This window comes from Heloderma suspectum, chromosome 13 (genome assembly GCF_057233095.1).
Source record: "Heloderma suspectum isolate Gila_16-S chromosome 13, 16-S_ref, whole genome shotgun sequence".
NCBI lineage: Eukaryota > Metazoa > Chordata > Lepidosauria > Squamata > Helodermatidae > Heloderma > Heloderma suspectum.
Window position 1 is genome coordinate 8,902,795 of NC_139470.1, and position 25,653 is coordinate 8,928,447.

The window sequence follows — 25,653 nt, forward strand, 5'->3', positions numbered from 1 at the left end:
TCTTATTTTATTCCCTTAGATAAACAAACAGCCAGGTAAGTAAATAAATCCACCCAGGCCGGTGATCACATCTGAGAAATCAAATGCTTGTCGTGACTCGGTTGTTTGCAATACTGACACATGTCATCCAAAGCTGATTTAAGGCTCACATGTGAAAAGACCTCTTTGGGGCTCTATATGAGCTCACCCTGTAATTGGTTGTTTTCCATATTCATTCCCCACAGCCTAGCCCACAGAGCCTTGCCACTCAGCTTGATCCGGGTTTACTCCGATATTCCAGTGCCAAGAAAGGGCAGGCTCCCGCCTCCACCCCCCCCCCACCCAAGGTGTACTCAGACCCACGGTTATTTGGGATCAAGTCCCATCAGGGACGGTCGTGTCAGGTGGCAGATGGTGGGGGGCCCTTACTCATGAGCAGAACTCTTTCTCCAAGCAAACATGACCGGGATTTGGCTGCAAGCCTCTTCTCCCCTTACTCCTGAGTAAACCCCATGAAGGCAGTGGGACCTACTTTCTCCAAGTCAATATGCGCAGGATCGGGCTGCAAGCCTCTTTGCCCTTACTCCTGAGTAAAGCCCAGGAACTCAGTGGGACTTGCCTCTGAGTAAACATGTCCAGGATGAGGCCTCACGCCTCCTCCCCCTTCCTCCGGAGTAAGCCCCTGTGACTTCTTAAACATGCCTAGGAAGAGAGCCGACTGCCAGGTTCGCAAGTCTCTTCCCGCCGACTTGGTCGTAAGCAAGCCACGGTGGGCTCCGGGCTACTCCTTCCGAATAAGCGCGCGTCGGATCCGGACCGTGGCGCGTCTGGGATTTTGGAAGAAGCGGTCCGGCGCCTCGACTTCAGCCCCGGGGCTTCCCAGTCGAGACCCGTAAGAAACACACACACACACACACACACACACACACAGCCCCCTTGCTCCGATTGGAGGGCGCCCCAAAGGTTACCGCCTCCTCCCCCCCCCCCCCCCGCGTGCCAGTGTCTGTTGTGTGATGGAGAATTTGTCTCCGGTAAAGTCTCTCCCGCTGCGTATGTGTCTGTTTCCCTCTCGGGATCGGCGATCGCTGGAGGCTTTCTTCCATTTCTTCTTCTTCTTTTCTTTTCTTTTTTGCAGCGAACCGAAGCAAAGGAGTGGCCAGCTGGACGGAGGCAAGCAGTGAACCACCAGACAGAGCCCAGCAGAGGAGAGAGAGAGGCAGGAAGAGGAGGAAGAAAAGAAAGCAACACCACAACACACAAAAGCTGGTGTTTCGTGCGTGCGCGCGCGCGCGCGTGTTTTTAGATGCCCTTTCTGGAATTGCTTCCAAAGAAGGGAAGAGAGAAAACCTCCCCGAGAAGCATCTAAATCCAACAACGATCTGTTATTTTCCCTTGCTGCTCCTCTCTTCCTTCTTGCCAACTTTTTACGCAGCTCCGGAGCTCGAACCGGCGACTCGCTAGAGAAAGGAGGTGGGGTGCGGGAAAGAAAGTTTGCAGAGCGATCTGAGAGGGAGCATTTGGTGTCTCTTTATCTCTCTTTCTCACCCTCCCCCCATCTCTTCTGGATGTTCCTTTGGCCGGAGTCACGCACCTTATCCAGCAGCAGAAGCATCTCTGAATGACTAGGTGGCGTGGAGATTTTGGGGGGGTGCTGGGGGAGGGGAGTCCCCTTCTGCTCCTTGGACCCCCATCTGGGAAGTCATTGGACATGGCGAGAAAGAAAGGTGATCGACCGCAGAAGAAGTGATGGAGTGGAACTTTGAGCAGGCTCCAAGGAAATGCTACGCTGGAAGTATCTAAGAAGAACCGCCCTTGACTCCTGAGGGGAAGCCGCAGCGACCCCCACCCCACCCACCCCCTTCGATACAAGATTCCTCACCCGCTGATCCTGCCAGGGGACCCTCAAGATGGGTGCTCTGTCGCCTGCCCCGTTCCTGGCCTTCAGCTTGCTGTTGCGAGCTCTGCTGTGCAGAGGTGAGTGCTACCTTTTTGCAAAGGGGATCTCCACTCAAGTGGCTTCTTGGCAAGTGTCTCTTTAGGGAACCAGAGTTGCCAACTTACCAAGGGAGGACAAACAGCGGCAGCAACAGCCTGGCCTGATTTGCCCCGGTGCCTTTCATCAGAAGCATCGTAGGGGGAAATGGGGGAGGTGACGCTTTCCGTTTCTGTGACATAGAGAGAATGGTGATCAGGGGTGCAACTAGGTAATTTTAGACCCTTGAGCTAATGATCTTACTGGGACCTTAGCTGGCCGCGCATCTTACTTCAGTTGTGAGGCACGTAACTGACATCGATCTCTCCCCCTGCGCCACCATTCCAAGTTTTACAACAGTTTCTGCATTCCTTATATGTAAAAAATGCTTGCCAACACTGCTTAAAAAAATACTTTTGAGTGTGTGCAGTTTTGCATTGGAAGCTCACTTAAATCATAGCACCTTCATGACTGCAGGAATGAAATCGAGTTTGCTTCTGCTATCCTGATGTCCTCATTACCTGCTCCTCCCTGGGTGGTCATGCCCCCCCCCCCATATCTCCAGGGCTTCGGGACCCTGGACCACTGAGTGATCACCTGCTAATTTTTGCTAAAGGCACAGTTAAAGCAGGGGCACCGTTGACAACCTCACTAGTGAAAAAAAAAATGCAAGTGGGATGGGATACAAAAGCCATTCCAGAAATGGAGGGAATGCCTCTTGGAACTGGGAAGCCATCTCATGCAACATGCTCATGCACCCTGCCCAGGCTGGGCTAACTACCTATCAACCCCTCCCTCCCCTTCTCTCATCAAGGTACTCCATGCAGTCTGCAAGATTCCATCAGTGCATGTGGTGGCGACCTAGCGTCAGCTCTAGGCAACCATCTAAGACTTTGTAAACTGGAAGAGCTTTGGTTCTCCTTACCACCACCACCACCCCGCTTTGTTTTTGCAGGCCATAAATGTGTTACAAATGACTATCCTGGAAACCATTGAGCAGATGGACTGCTGACACGTGGTGGTGGTGGTGGTGGTGGTGGTGGTGGTGGTGATGTTTTAAATGGACTAGTAACTTTAGTAGGCTTATTGATGTGGCTGCTGTGTAAGGGCAGAGTAGGTGCGTCGGGGGAGCGATGATTGCAGAGCATGATTTGAGCAGAGGAACCATATCACCTGTTTCAGGGGACATTTCCACCCCCACCCTTGCTTTTCCCACCAACAATCATTTTGTAATATTTTTACTCAGCTTGAGTTGATCTCTAATCCAGCCCTAAACACTGGGGAAGCCCATCCAAGTCGATATTCCCTGAAAGCCTGTTTGTCTTGAGTGCAACGGGTTGACTCCTTAAACTCTTTGCAGCTTCTCCACCATTTTCCTTTGTGTCCCCCCTCCCCCCGTCCAGAACAGTGCTATTTATTGTAGCAGGGCTCTTATGGATTTTCACTGTAGGCCCTTAGATCCCTTCTAAACTCCCAATAATCATGCAAAAAACACAAGCTTCTGACTAGCTGATGGTCTCCCACTTTCACACTCTGCCCCGTCACTTAGCACACGCAGTTTTCCCTCTCTCCCTTCCTGCCCCCCTCAAGTATTCTCTCCTGCAATGTGGGGTGCAATTCATTGGTGCTTAAAACCTGTTGCAGCACACTCTGAGCTGTACGTGTGTGTACACACTTGGCCAGGGCAGAGGAACCACGATATAACATGGGATAACGTATAGAAGATTCATGCATTAGGGTAGATGGACTTCAGCTTTCTTCCAAGGTCCAAAATAGACATGGCTCTAAACCTGCCTCTAGCTCCAACATCTTTTATTTATATTTTTACTCCAGAATAGGCGTAGGGGAAAGATTGAAGGCAAAAGGAGAAGGGGACGGCAGAGGATGAGATGACTAGATAGCATCACCGATGCAATGAATATGGACTTGAGCACACTCTGGGAGAGAGTGCAGGACAGGAAGGCCTGGCGTGCTGTGGTCCATGGGGTCACAAAGAGTTGGACACGACTGAACGACTGAACACAGGGGCCTGAGCAAGATCTTAAAAGTCCTCCTACTATAGGCTCACAATCTGGATCAGGGACCCTGCACCTACTCTACAGTGAAAATGAAAATGAAATTTAAAAGATGTCACTTCTGCATACAGACTTAAAGCCCTGTCTGTTTTGGTCCTTAATCAAGGGTTTAGAGGCACCACGTTTTGCTTTCTTTCCAGTGTTGCTCTTATGGGTGGAAGTACTGGGTATAATCGAACTGAGAGAGGCAGTGAACAAAGTTTGCCATGTGATACTTGAGATTGTTGGTTGTTGTGGCTGAAAATACTCTTCAGTCGTTTTCTTCCCTCCATCCATGTGCAGCAATTTGGAGAGACACGGGACACAGAGACTGGCGGAAACTGCTTCTGAATGGTATTAGGGGATTAGTTGAATGCCATTGGAGCTTTGGCTCTGGTCAAGGCACTGCAAGCTGTCTCATAGGCTGGGTATTACATTTCTGGAAGGGACAGCTATGGGCTTGAAGCTATAACTACTGAGCTGCATTTCCTTCCTCCCGAGAGAAGTTTGAAGGGATGCTTCTGTCCTCTTTTGGAAGGCTGTTAGATGGTTTTGAGAATGAAGTACTTCACCTCCCAGTTTGGGGGAAATCCATCCGCTTCTCCCATATACATTTCCACCAGTGTTGGAGAGTGGGGAATATTAATTCGGGTGGACATCTTCTGTAGAGCCATCATGCCCCAGCAAACTGTGTGGGGTTGAGAGAGTTCCCCCTCTCTTTAGAATGAAAAACTAAAATTAACTCCATTTAGTGGGTATGTATACTGTAAATGTGCCAAGTTCCATCTCTCTAAATTGTGTGGAAGATGGTTACAGTTTTGTTTATCACTATATTTAATAAAAAGGTGTGTGTGTGTGTGTGTGTGTGTGTTTGAGAGAGAGAGAGAGAGAGAGAGAATGAATGAATGAATATAAACTGCTTCCTCTGGCACACAACTGCAGCAGCACAGAACCTCTAAGCAAAAACACTTGGATACTTTTATTTTATTTTTAAAAGTCTCTTTCATCTCATCTCAATGGACCTCCTGCTTTCCCTTGAAAGATTGCTAGCAGGTTTGTTTGTTTGCTGTTGTTTTAAAAAAATGTGATGCTTCACAGGAGCTTTATGTTGGGGTTAGCCCCCTTCTTTAAACTCTCTGCTCCGTTATGGCTTTTGAAGGTTCCAGGTGCTAAGGAACAACGTTGGCAGTGAAGCTGAATAGAGAGGCGGGGGCGGGGGACAGAAAAAGAAAGAGAGAGAAACATGGAGGCCTCCGGTCCCTTGTTGGTTTTGTCGCTGCTGTATTCCTCTTGACCCGTAAACAAATTTATTTCTCATCTTATCCTGTTGGCATCAGCTGTGCTGTTGGGAATGACGTAAGAAGCTTACTAATAAAAGACTCTTGGCTTTTGTAGCTGTCTTTGTGTGCCTTGGGCAACCTCTTCTTTTCTCCCCCCACCCCTCAGATGATAGCTCTGAGATTTCTGGGTGAATCTCAACAGGGGATGCAGAAGGTGCGTGAAATTAATTAGTGGGTGGTAGTTCTTGTTGTTTTTTCTTGCAAAAGGGACTTGACTGGAGGGTGTACAGGAGACACCATGCAAAGAAGGGAGAGGAGTAAGGATGTCGGAGAAATCCACAAGGGATTCAAATGAGTTTGGCTTTCTATTAACCTGACCTATGGATTTTGCAGCAGACCAGCTTTTTCTGAGTCATGCAAACTTGTGAACCATTTTTGTTTACTTTGGGGGGATTTTCACAAATGTGTATTTGCGCAAGTGCATACTTGCACTAATGTGCATTAGCGCAAATGCGTATTCATGCAAATGCACATTTGCAAACAGAAACAAAATTCTTGTATATCCCTAGAAAAAGATCTGATTCTGTCAATGAGTGGATGATGGAATGAAAGATGGCCGACAATACACAACACATGGGCAGTACGGGTTATTACAAAATCTATACATCCCTAGGGAGGAGGAAATAATAATAAAGCAAGAATATTTATATAGTGCCATCCATGGGCATAGTGCTTTAAAAAGTCCTGAAAGACAGGTCTCTTCCCCCATGGAGTTTATATCTGACACAAGGGAGACAACAGAGGAAATGGAGGCAAACAGGGGTATACAGGGGGGAAACAAACAAACAAAACCCATACATTTATTTTCTTTAGTCTGTCCAGACTCTCCCACCATTCAGCTTCATGGGATGACCCCGTCTTCATGTATGAGAGAGAGAGAGAGAGAGAGAGACTTCTCCCTATCCACTTTCTCCATGCACCAGGCATAATTTTGAACACTCTACCTTGTCTTCCTCTTCACTCAGTTTTTTTTCTTCTTCTTTTCTTTCCCTAAGCTAAGCAGCATCAAACACCATAACCTTTCCTTCTACAGCAGTTGCTCCAGCCTCTGTACCGTTTTGGTTGCTCTTTTTCTTCATCTTTTCAAACTCTACAATACCCTTCCTGAGACATGGTGACCAGAATGACATGCGGTATTGCGGGTGGCATCATCTCACCGTACATTTCTATGAAGGCTTTATAATAAGAGCAGTTTCATTTTCAGTCCCCAAGACGGAGTTCACCTTTTTTCTATGAGGCTCTTGTTGGGTCAACGTTCCATTGACCTCTCCACCACAATTCCATTTCTTCTGATACTTTCTCTTGCTCAGTTTGGATGCTCTTTCCTGGCACCCGTTACAGTTCTGCAATATCCTGCTGCATTTCTGACCTCACAGGTGCTAGCCAATAGACGCCCTTCACCACTAGCTTTCCCCCAATTCAAACTGTCCATGCTGAAAACTTTCGGAAGTATGTTTTCAGAGCTCATCCTAGGATAGGAAAAAAAAGAGAAAAAAAACATGTTTACATTGGACACAAGGAGTGTGCTTTCCAAATTACCCTCCCCCCATTGCATCTTTCTTTGCCTTAAGGCCTAGTTTTTTTACTGAGGAGATAAAGCTGTGTTTTAACTGTCCCACTCCAGATAGTTGTTGTTCAGTCGTTCAGTCGTGTTCAACTCTTCCTGACCGCATGGACCATAGAGCCAGGCCTTCCTGTCCTGCGCTCTCTCCTGGAGCGTGCTCAAGTCCATATTCATTGCATCGGTGATGCTATCTAGCCATCTCATCCTCTGCCGTCCCCTTCTACTTTTGCCTTCAATCTTTCCCAGCATCAGGGTCTTTTCCAGGGAGTTTTCTCTTCGCATTAGGTGGCCAAAATATTTGCGCTTCAGCTTCAGTTTCTGTCCTTCCAATGAGCATTCAGACTCCAGATAGAGGTGGGAGCTAATTTGATTGGATGGTCCCTCACCAACAAACACATTGCCAGGAATGGGTGGATCTGTATGTGACTGCCCCGTGTGGAAAGCCACTGAATTGTGAGCGGCAGTTTCTCAGTGAAGAACTTTCAGACTACCCCACCCACTATAACTGGTCCTTGAATCCTCCCGGACAGGAAGGAGTATATGAAGGCTTCCAGTGTTGCAGCTGAGCCTGGCTTGAGCAACAAGGTCTTCCTGAGCTCCGGCATACTGATGGAGATGAAAAGGAGAGCAGGGCCATTCCACCAGCCCTGCTGCAGATCTTACTCATGAAAGCTCTTCCTCCCTCATCTGTCGCTGTTACAGCTGGCTGTACTGAGGGAGATGAGATGGGGAAGTGGGGCCATTTCACCACCCCTTCTGAAATCATTACTTCTCCCCCCTCTTCCCGTCCTGTTTCATTCATTCATTCATTCATTCATTTATTAAATTTATTGATCGCCCATCTGGCTGGTCACCCAGCCAGTCTGGGCAATGTACAACAAATAATAAAACAGTTTAAACCAATAAAATTCTACAGTAAAAACATTTTCTAAAATACCCTAACCCACCCCAAATGCCTGCCTGAACAACCACGTTTTTAATGCACGGCGGAAGCTCATTAAAGAGGGGGCATGACGGAGTTCCTTAGGGAGGGAGTTCCACAGAGTGGGGGCCACCACAGAAAAGGCCCTCTCCCTCGTCCCCACCAGTCTAGCTGTCCTGGCTGATGGGACAGAGAGAAGGCCATCCGAGGCTGATCTTGTTAAGCGGCCTGTCTGGTGTTGCTGGAGGTGCTCCTTAAGATAGGAGCACCTTTTTCCTTGTGTGTTCTGACTAGGGATGTCAGAGAATTCTGCCACGGATCTCAGGGAGGCTGAATGCCAGCGCATTCGGCCCCCTGAAATCGGTGGCGGAACGGTCTGCCACCCCCCTGCCCGCCCCCGGGACGGGACTTACCCTGGGAGGATCTTCCTGGCGGTGGCGGCTCCGGCGGTGGTTTGGCAGCGGTTCGGCAGCAGCGGCTGCGGTGGCCGGTCTTCCGACCGGCTGCCGCCGCTGCCATTTCCAGTTTTAAAATAAACAACAACATGATAGGCTACATAAAGATTTACGTAGCCTATCAAGGCGAGATTTTTAAAAAACACCGTGATAGGCTACGTAAATGTTTACGTAGCCTATCACGGCTGATTTAAAAGGGGAAAAAAAGTGCGTATGCAAATGGCGGCGCCCATGGGCGCCGCCATTTGCGTTCCTTATTTTGGCACATCTTAGTCTACATAAACATTTATGTAGACTAAGATGGTGAAAATAAGGGGAACGCAAATAGCGTAGACGCTATTTTTAAATGTTTACGTAGACTAAGACGTGCCAAAATAAGGAACGCAAGTGCCGCCATTTGCATACGCATGTTGTTGTTGTTTTTCTTTTAAATCAGCCGTGATAGGCTACGTAAACATTTACGTAGCCTATCACGGCTGACTGCAGGGATGCAAACAGCAGTGGCTACAGCCACCGCCATTTGCGTCCCTGCTAGCCAGCGGCCAGATGACCGGCCGCGGGCAAAGCTGGCTGGCAGCTCTGCAGAATCCCTGCAGAGCGGAGCCGGCCGGCCAGAATTTCAGGGGGGAGGGATGGAGCGTCTCCCCCCCCCCCACAAATGTCACCCTTCGAAAAGATAAGTGACTTTCGTACATCCCTAGTTCTGATTTTTAGGTTGAAAGCCTTCAGGAAGGGACTGTCTTGTTTTACTTGATTATGGGCATCTCTACACCAGCCTAAAATCCTGCATTTAAAATGGGGCTTTCTGCTTCTGTTTTAAATGCGGGATCACAAGGACTCCCTTTTTTGCATGTGCTTCCTCCCCCCCTTCCCCCTCCTTCTCCCATATCTGAGTCTTCCACATCTTTCATTATTCTTGCTCCTTTTCTTGGCACTTTTCCTCTTTTCACAGAGGGAACTCAAGCGGAACAAAACGGGGTAATTTGATAGCTCATTATCTGCGATGTATTTAAAAATGGAACAAAGGACATTTAGTGCAGGAGACGCCCTGGAGGTTCACGGCGTCATGTAAAGAGCCCACAAACCTCCGTGAGGGAGCCATCTCAATTGCAGGATAAAAGCTCCATGTGAAGAAGGCCTATGTGTAAGTTCCTCTGGGAGCCTTTTTAGCTGAGGAGTGACATAGACATTCTTCAGCTAGATAAATAATAATAATAAAAATACTCCTTGATTATCCTTCAGAAACTTTGGGCTTTCTCCTCAATCCCTCCTCCCAGTTTGTCCTCTGGTCCTGACTTACTGTATGGTTCTGACTACTGGCTGGCTCTTGAATTGCCCCAGATGGCTTCTTATAGCCCTGAACTGATGCAAAGAAACAAAATCAGGGAAATTTCAGGGAAGAATGCTAGGCTAGGAACCTTTTCCTTGAAACGCTAGTTTTCTGTGTGCAGGGATTTGTGTATTTCTTGACTGTTTACATATGGAGGAGAACCCAGTCATGTGAGCTCCCACCTACAGGCACAGAGAGTCCAGGTACAAGTTGAACACTTCTCCTTCAGGCAGAGAAAGAGAGGGAGAGAGAAGCAAGGGAAGAGAAGCTGGAGCTGTAAACAACCAGGCCTTTTAAAGCCATTTTGTTCCATCAAAACCAGGGGTGGCATTGGCAAGAGAAGCATGTGCAGAGGCGCCATTGGAAGCGTTACGAGCAGCTGCCACTGGGAACCACCAAGCCATTAACTCTCTTTTCAGAAAAGAGGGGAAATATTAAGATTCCTGCAAGGATGAAAACTGGAGCCTGCAGGGGGGAGGGGGGATTTTCCATTTAGTGTAGTGCCTGGAGCAGAGAGAGAGAGAAACTAGAGAATTTGTTAATTAAACAAATTAACCAAGTGGGTTTGCCTGGCTTTGTTCCGGAGGGAACAGGATTGATCTCCTTTTGCATTGTTTCATATATGTGTCTTCCGGCCTTTCTGGATGGCATCACCGCTTGTGATGTAAGAATCGCCTTGGTGGATCGGACGGAGATGTGGGGCACGGTTAAGAAATGTCCTAGAGAGCCTCAGCCAGGTGATGATCTTGACTCAGCATTTTAGCAGCCCTCACCTGCGGTGCTGAGTACAGCAGCCCAGTTGCTCTGCGATCTGGCGGCGTCCCACGCGTCGCCCGAAACTGTATGCGGTGCTAGCCCTGTTCCGTTCTGACAGCGGCGCGAGCTGAGTTATGGCTCTGGGGCAGCGGGAGCCGAGCTCGACAGATTGTGCGACTTCTGATGTAGGTGATGTCTGAAGACGAGGCCAAATACACAGATGAAATGTGATAATATTGCAGAGAAAGGCAAGACGAGGGCATCGAGCGATCCAAAGAAACGCAGCGGATTCTTGTACTGGGGATGATTCGGATCGCATGGTCAATGTGCGTGGTGCTGTACAAAGCGATGAGAAAGGGAGAAGGAGAAGGAGGGGAGACTCCAGCATCGAGGAGTATACAATCAAAATGTCACCACTTGGAGAGACAATGTAGGAGACGGGAATACAAGGAGGGGAAAGGATACCCAGGAGTACATAGGGGCAAATACAGTTACAATGTACTCAAAATGTGGCTACATTTGGGAATTCATCCATTCATTTCATTTCATTCATTCATTCATTCATTCATTATATTTCTACACTGCCCCATAGCTGAAGTTCTCTGGGTGGTTTGAAACCATTAAAAACCATTATAACACATTATATAAAATACAACACCATTCGCGTAATAACATAGAACAAATGACACCCGCAACAACAACAACAACATGTATTTAAAACAAAAACAAACAGCCAGAGACAGTCAAGAGACTCATTGTACGCTGTCAAATGCCTGAGAGAAGAGGGCAGTTTTAACCTGGTGCCAAAAAGATGACAATGTTGGTGCCAGGTGGGTCTTGTCAGGGAGGTCATTCCAGCAACAGGGAGCCACCGCTGAGAAGGCCCTCTCCCTTGTTGCAACCCTCTGAGCCTCCCTTGGAGGGCCTTAGATGCAGAGTGTAGCATCTAGCGTGCAGGTCGGCTCATGCCAGGAGAGGTGTTCCATCAGATACTGTGGTCCTGAGCCATGTAGGCTTATAGGTCAAAACCAGGACTTTGAATTGGGCTTGGAAGCATATAGGCAGCCAGTGCAAGTAGGCCAGAATCAGTCTTATATAGAGATGTACGAAAGCCACTTACCTTTTCAAAGGGTGACATTGGCGGTGGGGGGGAGGCGCTCTGTCCCTCCACCCCCCCGAAATTCTCTCCGGCCAGCTCCGCTGTGTGGAGATTACGCGGAACCGCTGGCCAGGGCCGCCTGCAGCCAGACATCCAGCCACTGGGCAGCCTGCAAGGACACAAATGGTGGCCGCCGTAGCTGTCGCCATTTGCGTCCCTGTATTTTGCTGTGATAGGCTATGTAAATATTTACGTAGCCTATCACGGCAAAAAAAAAAAAGCAAATGCAAATGGCAGCGGCTACGGCGGCTGCCATTTGTGTTCCCTTAGTTTTGCCATGATAGGCTACATAAATACTTACGTAGCCTATCACGGCTTCTGCAGGGATGCAAATGGCACCCCTGCATTAGCTGTGATAGGCTATGTAAGTATTTATGTAGCCTATCACGGCTACATGGATGAAGCAAATGGCGGCCGCAGAAGCGGCCGCCGTTCACAAGTTAATGCGGACAGCAGCAGGTAGGTGCTCTGTTCCGGGCCCATTTCGCGGGGTTGGGGTTGGGGGGGCTTTGTTCCACCATGGATTTCACGGGACCGAATGCACTGGCATTCGGCCTCACCAAGATCCATGGCGGAATTCTCTGACATCCCTAGTCTTATATGTTCAGACCTTCTGGTCCCTGTTATCTGGAGGGAACCAGGTTGGGGAAGGCTGAAGTGCTCTGACACCATGCCAAAGACCTGGACAAAGACTGTGCTATGACACCATGCACCCCAAACCAGACTGATGTTTCTTAATGGCCCAGGATAGCCAGCAGTGAACTCTTTATGGAAACTAACTGTTAGAACAGCTGTCCCGGACCTGTTGCCCTTCAGATGTTTTGGATGGCAACTGCAAGCATTCCCCCCCTTTTTTTAATAATACTTTTAATTCCACTTTTATCTTTATAAATGAAATAAAGAACACTAACACCAACAACATAATTGTCTTCTACAGTTTCCAACATTACAGTATTCTTAAGAGGACCCATCAATAATAAAACAGAGAAAAAAGAGAGAAGGAAAAGAGAAACTATAACTGCAAGCATTCCTTACCATTGGTCATGCTGGTTGAGGCTGATTGGCAGGGCTGGCCCTGCCATGAGGGAGAGTGAGGCAGACATCTCAGGCAGCAGATTTGGGGTGTCATGAAAGGGCAGCAGATTGTTATTTATTTATTTATTTATTTAATTTTTCATTGTATTTCAACTGCCAGGAGTGGGGAGAGGTGCACATGGGATTTTCTGCCTCATGTATCAGAATAACATGGCAGGCTTTTGGCTACTATGCATCTTACCTGGGTAGGTGGGTGAGGTAGCATTTGCTGCTCTGCCTCAGGCAGCAAAATGTCTTAGGCCATCCCTGCTGATGGGAGTTGAAGTCCCAGAAATCTGGGGGGCACCAGGTTGAAGGAAGCTTTGTCAGAAGGCAGTTCCTTCATAAAGAGGTTACTCTGGCACCGGTGTGAATCGGAAAGGCATCACTTTGGGGAAGGAAAAATATCCCTCTCTTTCTAGTCTGTAGGATGGGCCAGGCATCTGTTTAAATGAAGGAACGATGGAGACAATTTGGGGGAGAGGCAGACAGTTAGCTGAAGGCTGGGGTGCAAGTCTGCCTCCTGAGACCTGAATAGTCCTGTTATGGTTATCCCTCATGTTGAACATCGTGCCTAGAGATAGGAAGTGCCCTGGATCTGATGCAATTATTTATTCTTGGCATCAGAAACTTCTGCTTTGGGAGTTATGGGGCTTGCCCGCTAGATCATCTTATTCTGTTTCTTGTGACCCAGCTTTGAACATTCAGTTTCCATCTGTGCTTCCCGATTCCACTTCCCTGATCCCTGAAGCACTTGTGGTCTCCTGAAAAGAGAAGAAGGTCTGTGGCTGAGGGGCAGAGGACATGCTTTGCATGCAAAAAGGCCCCAGGTTCCACCCCTGGCATTTCCAGGTAGGGTAGGGAAAGCCAGACACCCAGGGAGCCACTGCCAGGCACTGTAGACAGTACTGGGCTAGATGAATCAATGGTCTGGTTCAATATAAGGCAGTATAAGGCTGCTACAATTGGCTAGGATGTCCTAGCCAATCAGGGAATTCTAGCTGCTGGAAATATTTGGGTCCTACTCCATTCTTTGGTCTCAGTGACAGAGGGCTCTGTTTTAGGGTCTGTGTGTATTGCCCACAGAAAAGAAGAAATGGACCAGCAAGGGGATTGGAGGGGGACACAGCATGGAGGAAAATCCAAAGGACAGCAATGTAAAAGAGGCAATCCTTGCATAATGCAAGCTAAATTCCAGACCTTTGGATGCAGTCTTCTAGCTATTTACATTTACTCAGCAGCCAGACCTGAAAACGGGCATGAAACTTCCTGGGAAATGGTGCTAACCTTTCCTTTTTAATTAAACGTTTTCCTGGATTGTATACAATATAAACAGTACAATACACCAAGTCAACAAAGCTCTTAATACATAATAATATTTAGCATTTGTATGCAGATTTCAGATGTTCTAAGCCCCACATGCATTGCTGTGCCTGCTCCACGTTTGAGGGGAGCCCTGGGCAAACTATCCCTCCCTTCAAACCCACTGGTGGGGCCTCTTCTCTGGCATCCTACCTGGCTGTTGCTTCAGTGCCCCAAGAAGGGCTGGATGGTTGGGTCTTGCAAACCCATTCGATTTCCCAAAGTGCTCCAGAACAAAACTAGGCTGGAACCACTGTGGGAGATTAAGACGGAGGCCTGATCCAGCCACTTTGTGCTGAACAGACTGCCAGGCAGGGGTTTAAAAATTAAGAGGGGGCAGGGGAGGGATAAGCTGTGGGCCCAGCTAGGGTGCTGAGGTCCTCCTGACATCTGCCCAAGGATGCCAGGTGCCGACGCTGGCCCTGTTGCAATCATACAATAACCCAGAAAGGTAGGTGCTTTGTCCTCATTTTGCAGAGCAAAATGCAACTGCCCTATTTCATGTCATGATATTTCTATACTGCCTAACAGCCCAAGCTCTCTGGGCACATCATGAAGAATAAACAACATTAAAATATATCATGCAAAGTGCAAAAGCATTTACATGAAAACCTATAAACAGACAGCACACACACAGACAACATATATCTAAAAACAATTCCTATAAGGAAAGGTTACAACATTTGGGGATTTTTCACTTGGGGGGGGGGAGGAAAACAGTGAGGAAGGGGAGGCAATGATAGATGTGGATAAAATAATTCATGGTGTGGAGAAAGTACATAGGGAGCGTGCCTTCTCCCTGTCCACTTTCTCCACACCATGAATAATTATTTATGCACTTCTAGCATGCCTCCCCTTTCTCACTGTTCCCCCTCCCACAATACTAGAGCCCAGTCTCACCCATCGAAACTGAATGATGAGTGACTCCGGATAGACAAAACAGAGTGCTTCTTCATGTAGCACGTAGTCAGACGGTGGCATTCGCTACTGCAAGATGCAGCAATGGCTGCCATCTTGGGCAGCTTTAAATGGGGATTAGACAAATTCATGGAGGATGTGACCACCAATGGCTGTGAGCCGTGACGGCCATCATGGCCAAAACTGTCCCCAGTTTTCAGAGGCAGTGCGCCTCTCAGTGCAAGCTGATGGGGAACACAAGCTGTGGATTCATGTCCTGCTTATATAAGGACTTTCCATTGGGACGTCTGTTTGGTCACTGGGTGGAACAGCATGCTGGACTAGATGGGCCTTCAGTCTGATCCGGCATGGCTCACCTTATGTTCTTGTGTGGGTGAACATAGGAAAGTCTGATCCTCTCCAAGTTCGTGCTGAAATGGGATAGCTTGCCAACAGATAAGATCACACACCCACTTGTGTGTTCAGAAAGAACAGGAGGAACCAAATCTGCCTTCTGGGAGGAGTGTGCATGCTACTTGCCTAGACACTTGTGATCCAGTTGTATATTTGGCAATAACACCCGGTGTGAGTGTGTGTGTGTGTATTAAGGCAGTCCTTGCCTTTAGGGTTACATTTGAAAAAGACATGAAACGCAAAAGGAAAAAGTGGTGGGGAGGGAAGAGAGGAAAAGAAGCATGCGGTCTTTCAGCAGGGCTGGGGGCATGGTGCCACTTCCTATTTTGCCTTCCTCCATTGCTGTCTGTTGCAGGAAGGACGTGATATAGGTTGTCTCTTTGCAGGGCTGGTGACATGGCCTACTCTCCACCTCAGCTGCACCTTACTGGAATGGCTACTGATGGAGACCTGCTCATGGGCTTCCCAGAGGCATCTGGTTGACTACTGTGGGGAAACACGATGCTGCCGGGACCATTGATCTGACCCAGCAGGGCTCTTCTCACATTCTTAAGTGAGGGGCACTTAAGAATAATAAGGGCATAAATAGAGATACAAAGCAATGTCCCATTGGCAAGTAAACGTATAGTCATCGTACTGTGCCGGAACCACCCCCGTTTCCTTATAAATACAGCTCCTTTAAAAGAGCGACGACTGAATAGCACACTCAAAAGGTCACGGCTTTTATTTTTCTTTATCTTGTAAAAAATAAAATCATTTCTTGAGCAGTAAAGATGTGGTACAAGCCTGAGGAGAATATGTTGAGATTCAGATAATTTTGCTCCTGCGCTTCCAGTGTCTCTTCAAGTTAGTAAGTGGAAAGACACCCCCTCTCCCATGCTTGCTCTATTTTGGGCCAATACACAGCCTCAGGTCCCTCATCCCCCCCACCCCCACCCCCGCCACCTCATTTCAGCGCTAGTGAGTGAATTGACCTGAGGATGTCAGCTCCTTTCTTGCCTGTCTTCTTCTTCTTCTCCTTCTCCTTCTCCTTCTCCTTCTCCTTCTCCTTCTCCTCTTTCTCAAATAATATTACATTATTGAGCTTGCATCTTATCAACTCAGTGCCATTTGTGTTGCTAAAATTACAGGAATTCTTCTACTACCAGACAATTCAGTGAACTTTGCTCTCCGAAAGTGAGCTTTGGTGAACTGTGATGCTGACAAAACTACTTAAGACATTTACTAAGGGCTCACTTGACACCTCTTGGTGTTTGGGGGAGACGAGCTTGGGTGATCCAGCCTTTCTCCTCCTCCTCCTCCTTTGAGCCTCCACTTCTAAACCTGAAACAAATGAGCAGAAAAATCATGAACAAGTTATATCCTTCAATTGCTGTATTCCAGTCATGGGAGTCATCCCACCAAATTTCAGTTACACCTATCAAGTTATAATTTCCCTCCTGTATTAAGAGTTCAAGTTTGTTCTGTTTGTTTCCCATACTCTGGGCATTAGTGTATAGACATTGAAGACCATGTGCTTCATAGTCTGGCTTTCTTCCTACATGAGTCTGAAGACGATTATTGGATGCTATTAGAGCTGTTCTCTCCACTGTGGTGCATGAACCTACATCCATTGTTACCTCCCCCCCCCCACTTTACATCTCCCTCCCCCGTAGGATTCAGTTTAAAGCCTTCTTGATTAAGTTCTTCATGCTGTGGCCAAACACTTCTTCCCAGCCTTTGTGAGGTGCAACCCGTCCCTTGCCAACAGTCCATCTTCCAGGAAGTATAGTCCGTGGTCCCAGAATCCAAATCTCTCTCGTCGGCACCATCTTCGTAGCCAGTCATTCACCCAGAGTATTTTTCTTTCCCTTTCTATCCCTCTTCTAACTACTGGAAGGATGGATGAGAAAACTACCTGGGCCCCAAAGTTCTTGAGTTTCCTTCCCAAAGCTTCGAAGTCTGACATGATTTCTTTGTAGCTCTGTTTGGTGGTATCACTTGCTCCCACAGGGATGAGAAGAAAGAGATGAGTTGGGTACCACAGTGGGAACTCAAATGAAGTCTGGTGGGCCAAATCTAGGAAAATGTGTCAAAGGTCCCCTACAAATGGATTTCTCTGACATCCTTACACTCATGAAGCACAATTGTGGTGGCCCCAATCAGTGTCTGGTTGGGGTCTAACAGGATGCTAACATAGCCATCTCTGTGATTTGTAAAGGAAGAGTTGGGCAGAAGCATAATAGATAAACATGCTGATTTGAGAGCTGTTTTATTATACAAAAAGGGGGAGGGCTTTGAAAAAAATACAAAGGCAATCACAAGCCAACATATATTGGTTTATTTTTTTAAAAAAAAAGACAAACCCCCCACTGATAGAAGTCTTTATTATTGAGGAGGAGAACAAAAATAAAATAAAAATAAAAGAGAGGGGGAAAGGAAAGTTTCTGAAAATGGAGTGTTCCTAAAAAATGTTTGCTTATATATTTGGAAAGAGCAGAGTTGCAGGGGTCTCTTTAGCACACCAAATATATATATATATATATATATATATATAGAGAGAGAGAGAGAGAGAGAGAGAGAGAGAGAGAGAAAGTAGAAAGTAAATACAAAGCACTTAATTCCCTCTGGTTTGTGGCCGGTGTAATGGAACCTGGGATTTAGTGTGTGGATTTTATTTTCTCTCCATTTCAGTGTAGAATCGTAGAAGGGAGAGATGAAACCCATCTGGTTCCTTTGCAGGGTGTTCTACAAGTGCTGAGAGAAAACCTTGATCTAGCTTGCTCTGGACAGTTTTTCCAAACCAATGAACACTTTAGTACAAAAGATAGAAAGATGTATAAATATCCAGTATATGAGCCCAAAACTCATCAAGTATTTCCAGAGTCATTTTAACAGGCTATGTTATTAGCCTCTGAGTTACAAGTGGGGTGATTTTGTTTTCTTTCTCTCTATATATGGGCCCCCCTTTTAAAACTCTTTTATCTGCCTATGGCAAACCCTTAGGAAAGACAAAATGGCTTGGTACATGTCTCACACAGGAGCTGGAGAACAAGGTTCTACCTGGTGAGAAGCCTCCAAGTGACTGTAGCAGCAAACAGTGGGTGATGCTTCCCTTGATCCAGTCCAAATTTGGCTTGGATTTTGGAAAATGTGCTACCAGTGTTCCTGGGGGCCCTGAACATTGCCACATATGACAGTGGCAACATCTAGGGGATAGGAATGTCGGAGAAAACTCCAACAGATCCGAATGAGTTTGGATTTCAATGAAGCTGACCTGTGATTCCTCAGTGGACCAGCTTTTTCTGAGTTGTGCAGATTCCTCAGACTTTCAGAGTGATTTTTCGGGGGGGGGGGCAGTTTCAGTAATTTGCAGCAGTGCTAATGTGCATTTGCTCAAGTGCGTATTAGTGCCAATGCGAATTGGCACAAATAGAACAGAATTACCACCCTAGCTGTGCCCTTCCGCTGAGAAACTCGGAGACTTAACTTCTAGAAACACAGGCTGAGGAGGAAGGAAGGGACCTTGCCGAATGACACTTTGAACAAGGGAGCCCCCAGATGCTGAAATGAAAACAATGAGTAACTGGGGACTGTCACTGGAAATAGTCTACTACAAGGGACAGTTTGAGCACATGCTTCCTTATGGATTCCTCCTAGGAACTGGGAATCTGCAAGGAAGGTGCTCTGGATGATTGCGAAGACTGCAGTCTTTGCGAGCAAGTCTCTCTGATGTAAACGGGACTGATTTCTTTGTAAACATGTGCAGGATCAGGCTTTCTCGTTACAGCTGAAAATGCTTCGTGCTCCCTGTGTGTGCGCACGCATTACTATTTTGAATTTCCAGCCTTTCATGTAATCACAATGTTTTCCTTTTGTGGATGGCAGAAACAAAACACTTATCTCTCTACTGGCCTGGGATAACAAGTAGCAAACAATGACCCACCACTGTGGAGGAGATGTTGTAGTGTTGATGCCTCTTCAGCCACTAATTTTCACCAGTCCCCACAGGATGGGACGGTGGGGCCCAGGGCCAGTTGCCACCTGCTGATGCTGGGCCGGTGTCTGCAAATAAGATTTGTTTATGAACTCTGAAAAGTATCTATAAATCTGAAGGTATTCAGGGATGTGAGAACTTCTCTACATCACTGCAGACATTCTCACCTTACACAAAGGTGTGCTTTTGCTGCTTGCAATATTTCTCCATAAGAACAACAGATGCCTAATTTTTGCAAGGGTACTGTTTTCCATGTAGTTGAGCACATGCTCCAGGCACAGCTCCTGGGTTATGGGGTGCCTTGGCAAGGTGAGCCTACCCAGACGTCTGTATGGGCAGTCCTCTCAACAGCCCCAGTTGGAGCCATCGTCTTTATTTCTCTGAAATGAAGTCTCCGTTCTGGCATATTGCAGATTAAAAAGCAACAACAACCATGGCTACCACCACAAAACACACACAGAGGGCACCGAAGGTGGCCTACCAAGTAGCAGTGGGCCCCCAACAGGTGTCACCAGTGATATGGGCCCCCGGCATTTGCCCGACCTCTCCAGAAACCAAATGCACAGTTACAAGATGGAGGATACATGGCTCAACAACACTACAAGGATCTTGGAATTGTTGTCGATCACAATCGGAATATGAGCCAACAATGTGATGTGGCTGCAAAAAAGGCAAATGCCATTTTGGGCTGCATTAATAGAAGCATAGCTTCCAAATCCTGGGAAGTACTAGTTCCCCTCTACTCAGCACTGGTTAGGCCTCATCCGGAGTCCTGTATCCAGTTCTGGGCACCATGCTTTAGGAAGGATGCAGACAAGCTGGAGAGGGTTCAGAGGAGGGCAACAAAGATGATCAGGGGCCTGGAAACAAAGCCCTGTGAGGACAGACTGAAAGAAATGGGCATGTTTAGCCTTGAAAAGAGTAGACTGAGGGGAGATATGATAGTGCTCTTCAAGTACTTGCAAGGTTGTCACAGAGAGGAAGGCCAGGATCTTGTCTCCATCATCCCAGAGTGCAGGACACAGAAGAATGGGCTCAAGTTACAGGAAGCCAGATTCCGGCTGAACATCAGGAAAATCTTCCTGACTGTTAGAGCAATAGGACAATGGAACCAATTCCCTAGGGAGGTGGTGGGCTCTCCCACACTGGATGCATTCAAGACGAGGGTGGACAGCCATCTGTCAGGGATGCTCTGACTTGGATTCCTGCATTGAGCAGCGGGTTGGACTTGATGGCCTTGTAGGCCCCTTCCAACCCTACTATTCTATGATTATATGATTCTATGATCCCACTCCAACCCCCCACTCCAACCCTGTCTAGCCTTTCAGAGAGCCACATCAAAATTCAACCAGGACCAGCCTCAAATCCCCTGGAAATTGCAGAAATGGACAAATGGGATGCTCTGACTTGGATTCCTGCATTAAGCAGGGGGCTGGACTCAATGGTCTTGTAGGCCCCTTCCAACCCCACCATTCTATGCTTCTATGATTCTATGTGGTGGCAACAGGACTGGCATGTTAGTTCACATCCTAGCATAAGTGCTCAGATGCCCAACGGCCTGACCGGTTTGCTCGTTCACATAACTGTTGCATATCCAGGAACCCATGTGTTGACTAGAAGACTATTGCTCATGATCCATGTAGTATTAGGAACATAATGGTTCCTTTGCTTGATGCGAACAAGGACCATCTTCCTACCATTCTGTTTCCAGCTTCCACAGCCCAATAGTCTCCTGTCTAGCTCAGCTCAAGGTTTCGAGGGGAGCCAATCTGAAGCAGTTGCATGTTACTAAAATGGAAGGCAGAATCAGATCCAATGAAGCAGAGACAAGTCCGATGAAGCAGAGTCAAGTCCAGCTAAGCAGGATGGCAAGGCAAGGTCAGACTAGGCAGGGCCTGTTAGGACCCTGAACAGGTCTATGCTAGCTGGAACTCACTCAGATCGGTTGTCTCAGCCTGGCAGATATGAACTGGCTGTTAACTGCTCCTCTGAGGAGCTGTCTTCATTGTAAAGGGCCATTGCCCAAATATGTAGCCACTGGCTCCTATGGAATGGAGGTGATGAGGACTGCATCTGAGGGGTGCCGTCTGAGTCTGAGGCATCTGGTAAATCCATGGTCTGGAAGATTGCGGAGTAGCAGATGATGGATTACTATATGAAGTCTCCCCGCTAAGTCCTCCTCTGAACCAGAGGGAGGACTGAAGCTAGAAAACATGACAAACAGATGTCTTTGAAAGTTCACAGTCAAAGGCTCCCCCTGCAGCCCCCCCACCTCAGAGAGCTGCTGCCTTTTGATGTGGAAGCTCCATTTCACTATCAAGGCTGAAAGCCACTGATGAATCCATCCTCCATGTGTTTTATTACTGTTTTACCATGTTTTGCGGTTTCACATTTTCCTACCCTGGCAGGTGTTTCCCCTGCTAAAAATCAGCTTATACATTGTATAAACCAACCAACCAACAAATATATGCCCACACAAATAAATAAATAAATAAATAGCCATCCCATAAGAGAAAAGGAATAGCACAACAGGATGTGACCTGTTGATTGGCCCACTGTTTTGCTACTTCATGACTTGTGTCCCACCAAGTTGAATACAGCCCACCAGGCATGCACTTTGGCCTGCAAGGAAGTTGACAAACTCCTTCTTTCTTTGTAGTCCAAGATGGGCAGCAAAACTAAGAGTTTTATCAATCTCACCGCGGGCATCCATATGTGATTAAAGGTAAAGGTAAAGGTGTCCCCAACCAGTCGTGACTCTAGGGTGCGGTGCTCATCCCCATTTCTAAGCCAAAGAGCCAGCACTGTCCGGAGATGCTTCCGTGGTCATGTGGCCGGCATGACTGAACACCAAGGTGCACGGAACGCTGTTACCTTTCCCACCGAGGTGGTACCTATTTATCTACTTACAATTTCTTGCTTTCGAACTGCTAGGTTGGCAGAAGCTGGGACTGAAGACGGGAGCTCACTCCGTCACGCAGCACTCGGATCTCGAACATTGGTGGACCGCATTTGCATCACCAGTAGCCCAGGCCTCTTGGGCCTAATAGCTGCATCCTCTTGGGCCTAGCGCTGCCATGCTGAGACAACAATGCTGAGTGTCTAAGCAAGACAGACTGCCTCCCTTTTAATCTGTTTTCCTTCACATTTCCCAGTATAGTGTTGACCTTTTCTTCCACCTGACTGGAGTTGGAAGGAGCTTTCATGTCTTGGTTGGATTCTTTTCTTCATCTTGAAATGCATCTTGCTATTCTAAAGGCATTATTGTTGTTGTTGTTGTTGTTGTTGTTGGCCTGAAAGGATGGGGTCTCCAAGCAATGCCTTGTTGTGGGTCAAACACACTCCCTTGCAAGCTTGTTATCAAACTCCATTCCTACCACGCCACAAAACCGTTGTTGCTAACATCAAGGGAGGCTTTGTTATTGATATTCCTGTGAGGTTCACAGGTGTTCTGGGGAAGTATTCACCTGTATACAAGGTTGATTTCTTCATGCAGTCAAGGGGAGGTTCAGAGGTTGGTATAGGCTGAAAGAGAGTTGACAACTGAGGTTTCATCCAGAGTTTTTGAACCACCTGCCTTTCCATCCAAGAAGTATTGTGATGTTGGAAAGTTTACCCTCTCTGCCAGGACCAGCACCAACACCTGGCAGTCTTGGGGAGCTGCCTGGACCTCTGGTCTGTCTTCAAGGGTCCGTATGGTCAGGCACCTGCTGATGATTCTTTATTATTAAACCAGACTTTGACTGAACAACCCTTCAAAAAGAAGATGCTTTCTAACAGAGGAGAGTTCTCTGAGAGCCCTTCAAATAGATGTGTCCTCTCTAAATTGGGACACATGGCCAACGTAAGATCCTGGATTCATCCCCGCTCTTTGTCCCTAGCTAGGATACTCTATGGTGCTGGAGAAGACTCTTACGAGTCCCCTGGACTGCAAGGAGGTCAAATCAGTCCATCCTAAAGGAAATCAACCCTGAGTGCTCATTGGAAGGACAGATACTGAAGCTGAAGCTCAAATATTTTGGCCACCTAATGCGAAGAGAAAACTCTCTGGAAAAGACCCTGATGCCGGGAAAGACTGAAGGCAAAAGGAGAAGGGGACGGCAGAGGATGAGATGGCTAGATAGCATCACTGATGCAATGAGTATGGACTTGAGCACGCTCCAGGAGAGAGTGCAGGACGGGAAGGCCTGGCGTGCTATGGTCCATGGGGTCACGAAGAGTCGGACACGACTGAACAACAACAAAGGATACTCTTATCACTGACCCCCCCTCTTCCCTGCTGCTGCATCTCTACCACAGTTAGGGATGTATGAGAAATTCCGGATTCCCTGCCCAGAAAACTACCCCCTTTCTGTCCTCTCTGAAGTTGCTTTTGCAATCTTGGAGAAGCAGGCAGAATGGTTCTCTCTGCACCGGCTGCGAGGGGGAGGGGTTCTCAGACTCCCGAGCTGAAGAGAGGGAAATACACAAAAATAAATAACGGCTTGCAGTGACTGCCGCTAAGGAACTCAACTCAGTCACTTGCTATTGATAGACTTAATGCTTGGCATTTACGTAGTGCTTTGGAGCTGAACAGCACGGTCCTTCAGCAAACAGGTGTGTGTGTTTCCCAAATGGCTGATGCCTAGACTTGTCTGTTTGTTTGTTTTTGTTCATTACATTCCTATATTGCCCCAAAGCTGAAATATGTTATAGTATGCGGGTTTTGGAACTATGCCTAACCATCCTCTGATTCTCTTCCATAACCCCTCCCCAGACACCTTTCCTGGGAAGGGGTGGCGGGTGGGGAGAGAAATATTTCTTAATGGTAGAGGACCTGCTTTGCAAGTAGAAGGTCCCAGGTCTAGGGCTGGCCCAGGACATTTTGCTGCCTGAGGTGAAGAATACGATGGCACCCTCTCCCATTTCATGCATGGGTGCTGACTGGACTGGCAGTTGAATCGTACTTCAAGACCGGTGATGGGACAGTGTCCTCCACTGCAACTGAAAGCAGCAGGCTAGCTTAGACAGGGTGGGCAGCTCTCCCCTCCAACACTCCTCCCTCTCTCTCTCTCTCTCTCCCTCTTGTTTCCCAGCCTCTGCTACCTGAGGTCACTGACTCACACTACCTAATGGTAGGGCCGGCCTTGCCCAGGTCCAATCCCTGGCATCTCCAGTTTGAAAGGAATCTGGCAGCAGGAGATGGGAAAGACCCTTCTCTGCCTGAGACTCTGGAGAGCTGCTGCCAGTCAGAGTGGGCAATGCTAGGCTAGATGGACAAGTTCACTTGGCAGAAGGCAGTTGGCTGTGTTTCAAGAGAAGGGTCATAGCTCAGTGGTGGATCAGGGCCAGCATCAAGGGTGGATACAGCTGGGCCTCTGCTGAGGGTCCACACACCAGCAGGGTCCCATAGACAACAGCCCCCTGGAGTTGATCCTCCTCTTTATCATTGCAACCTGCTTGTTCACCTGCCTCTCATTCTGACCCACACAATGGCGGTAGTGAGAAGGAGGACGCATGGCCAGATTGAAGGGTTCCAAGGATGAGTGCAGCTGGTTGGGCTGAAGCTGCCAGTGGAGGCTCACAGCTGTAGGCTCCTGTTGAACTTCTTCCAGTCGGCTCTTGAAAATTCATTTAAAATTAAATTAGCTGCAGTGACGAAACCACAATACTGTAATGAGAAGCTTTGCCTGACATTTAAATGTGGTCATCTTGAGCTATAATGTCACAATGTGTAGAGAGGAAAGATTCATCCGCCTCGGGGGACATTTACTGAGGAGAATCACAATTATGTAAAGAGCCTATTTGAAGAGCAACTTGTATTTTATTAGCCCCCTCCCCTCTTCCATGGCTGTTGTTTCAGGATGGAAGTCACAATTGGTGTCACTGGTTATTGTTTTAGAAAGGACAATCTAGGTGGTTAAGTCTCAAGGCTAGAAAATTCCATCTACATTTAGGGTGTAATCCTATGCATGTCTAGACAGGAAAAAAAAAGTCCTGGGTTATTGTTTGGTTTGTGTGTTTTTTGCTTTTTAAGCCGAGGATGGCATTGCAAAATTTGGAGAGTGCAAAATCTAGAGGATAACTATGTCCTGATCTGGAGATTGTTCCAGGAAGTGTGGATCAGGTATGCTCCTCTTAAAATTCACAAAGAACAAATTCCTCAAGCATTTCTGTGAGGCAAGCTGCCAGTTGTGGCAACTTCTCAGCTATCACTGAGGTGCTTCCCAGCTGAAAGTGGCTTAATCTTGCATGATTCTTGAATGGGTCACCATTGACGGGGATGCCAGTGATCACCCCGACATCTTCTTGATTCAAGTCTTGGCTGAAAATGCCAATAACTCAGTGAAATACATTGTCTAGGTGGTTTGTTTGAATTTGAACCCAGCTTTGTACTACTAATATATCCCATCAGGTACT

The 25,653-nt window shown here is 47.4% G+C and overlaps 1 protein-coding gene across 1 annotated transcript in view; it reads left to right on the forward strand.

The window, feature by feature from the left end:
- The first annotated feature begins 974 nt into the window (after positions 1–974).
- Positions 975–25,653, forward strand: part of TMEM132C (transmembrane protein 132C) — a 291,113-nt gene continuing 266,434 nt past the window's right edge. The window contains exons 1-2 of the mRNA XM_084820472.1: positions 975–1,010; positions 1,115–1,953. Coding sequence (XP_084676598.1) covers positions 1,887–1,953 — 67 coding nt within the window. The 5' untranslated portion in view covers positions 975–1,010; positions 1,115–1,886. The remainder of the gene's footprint in view (positions 1,011–1,114; positions 1,954–25,653) is intronic.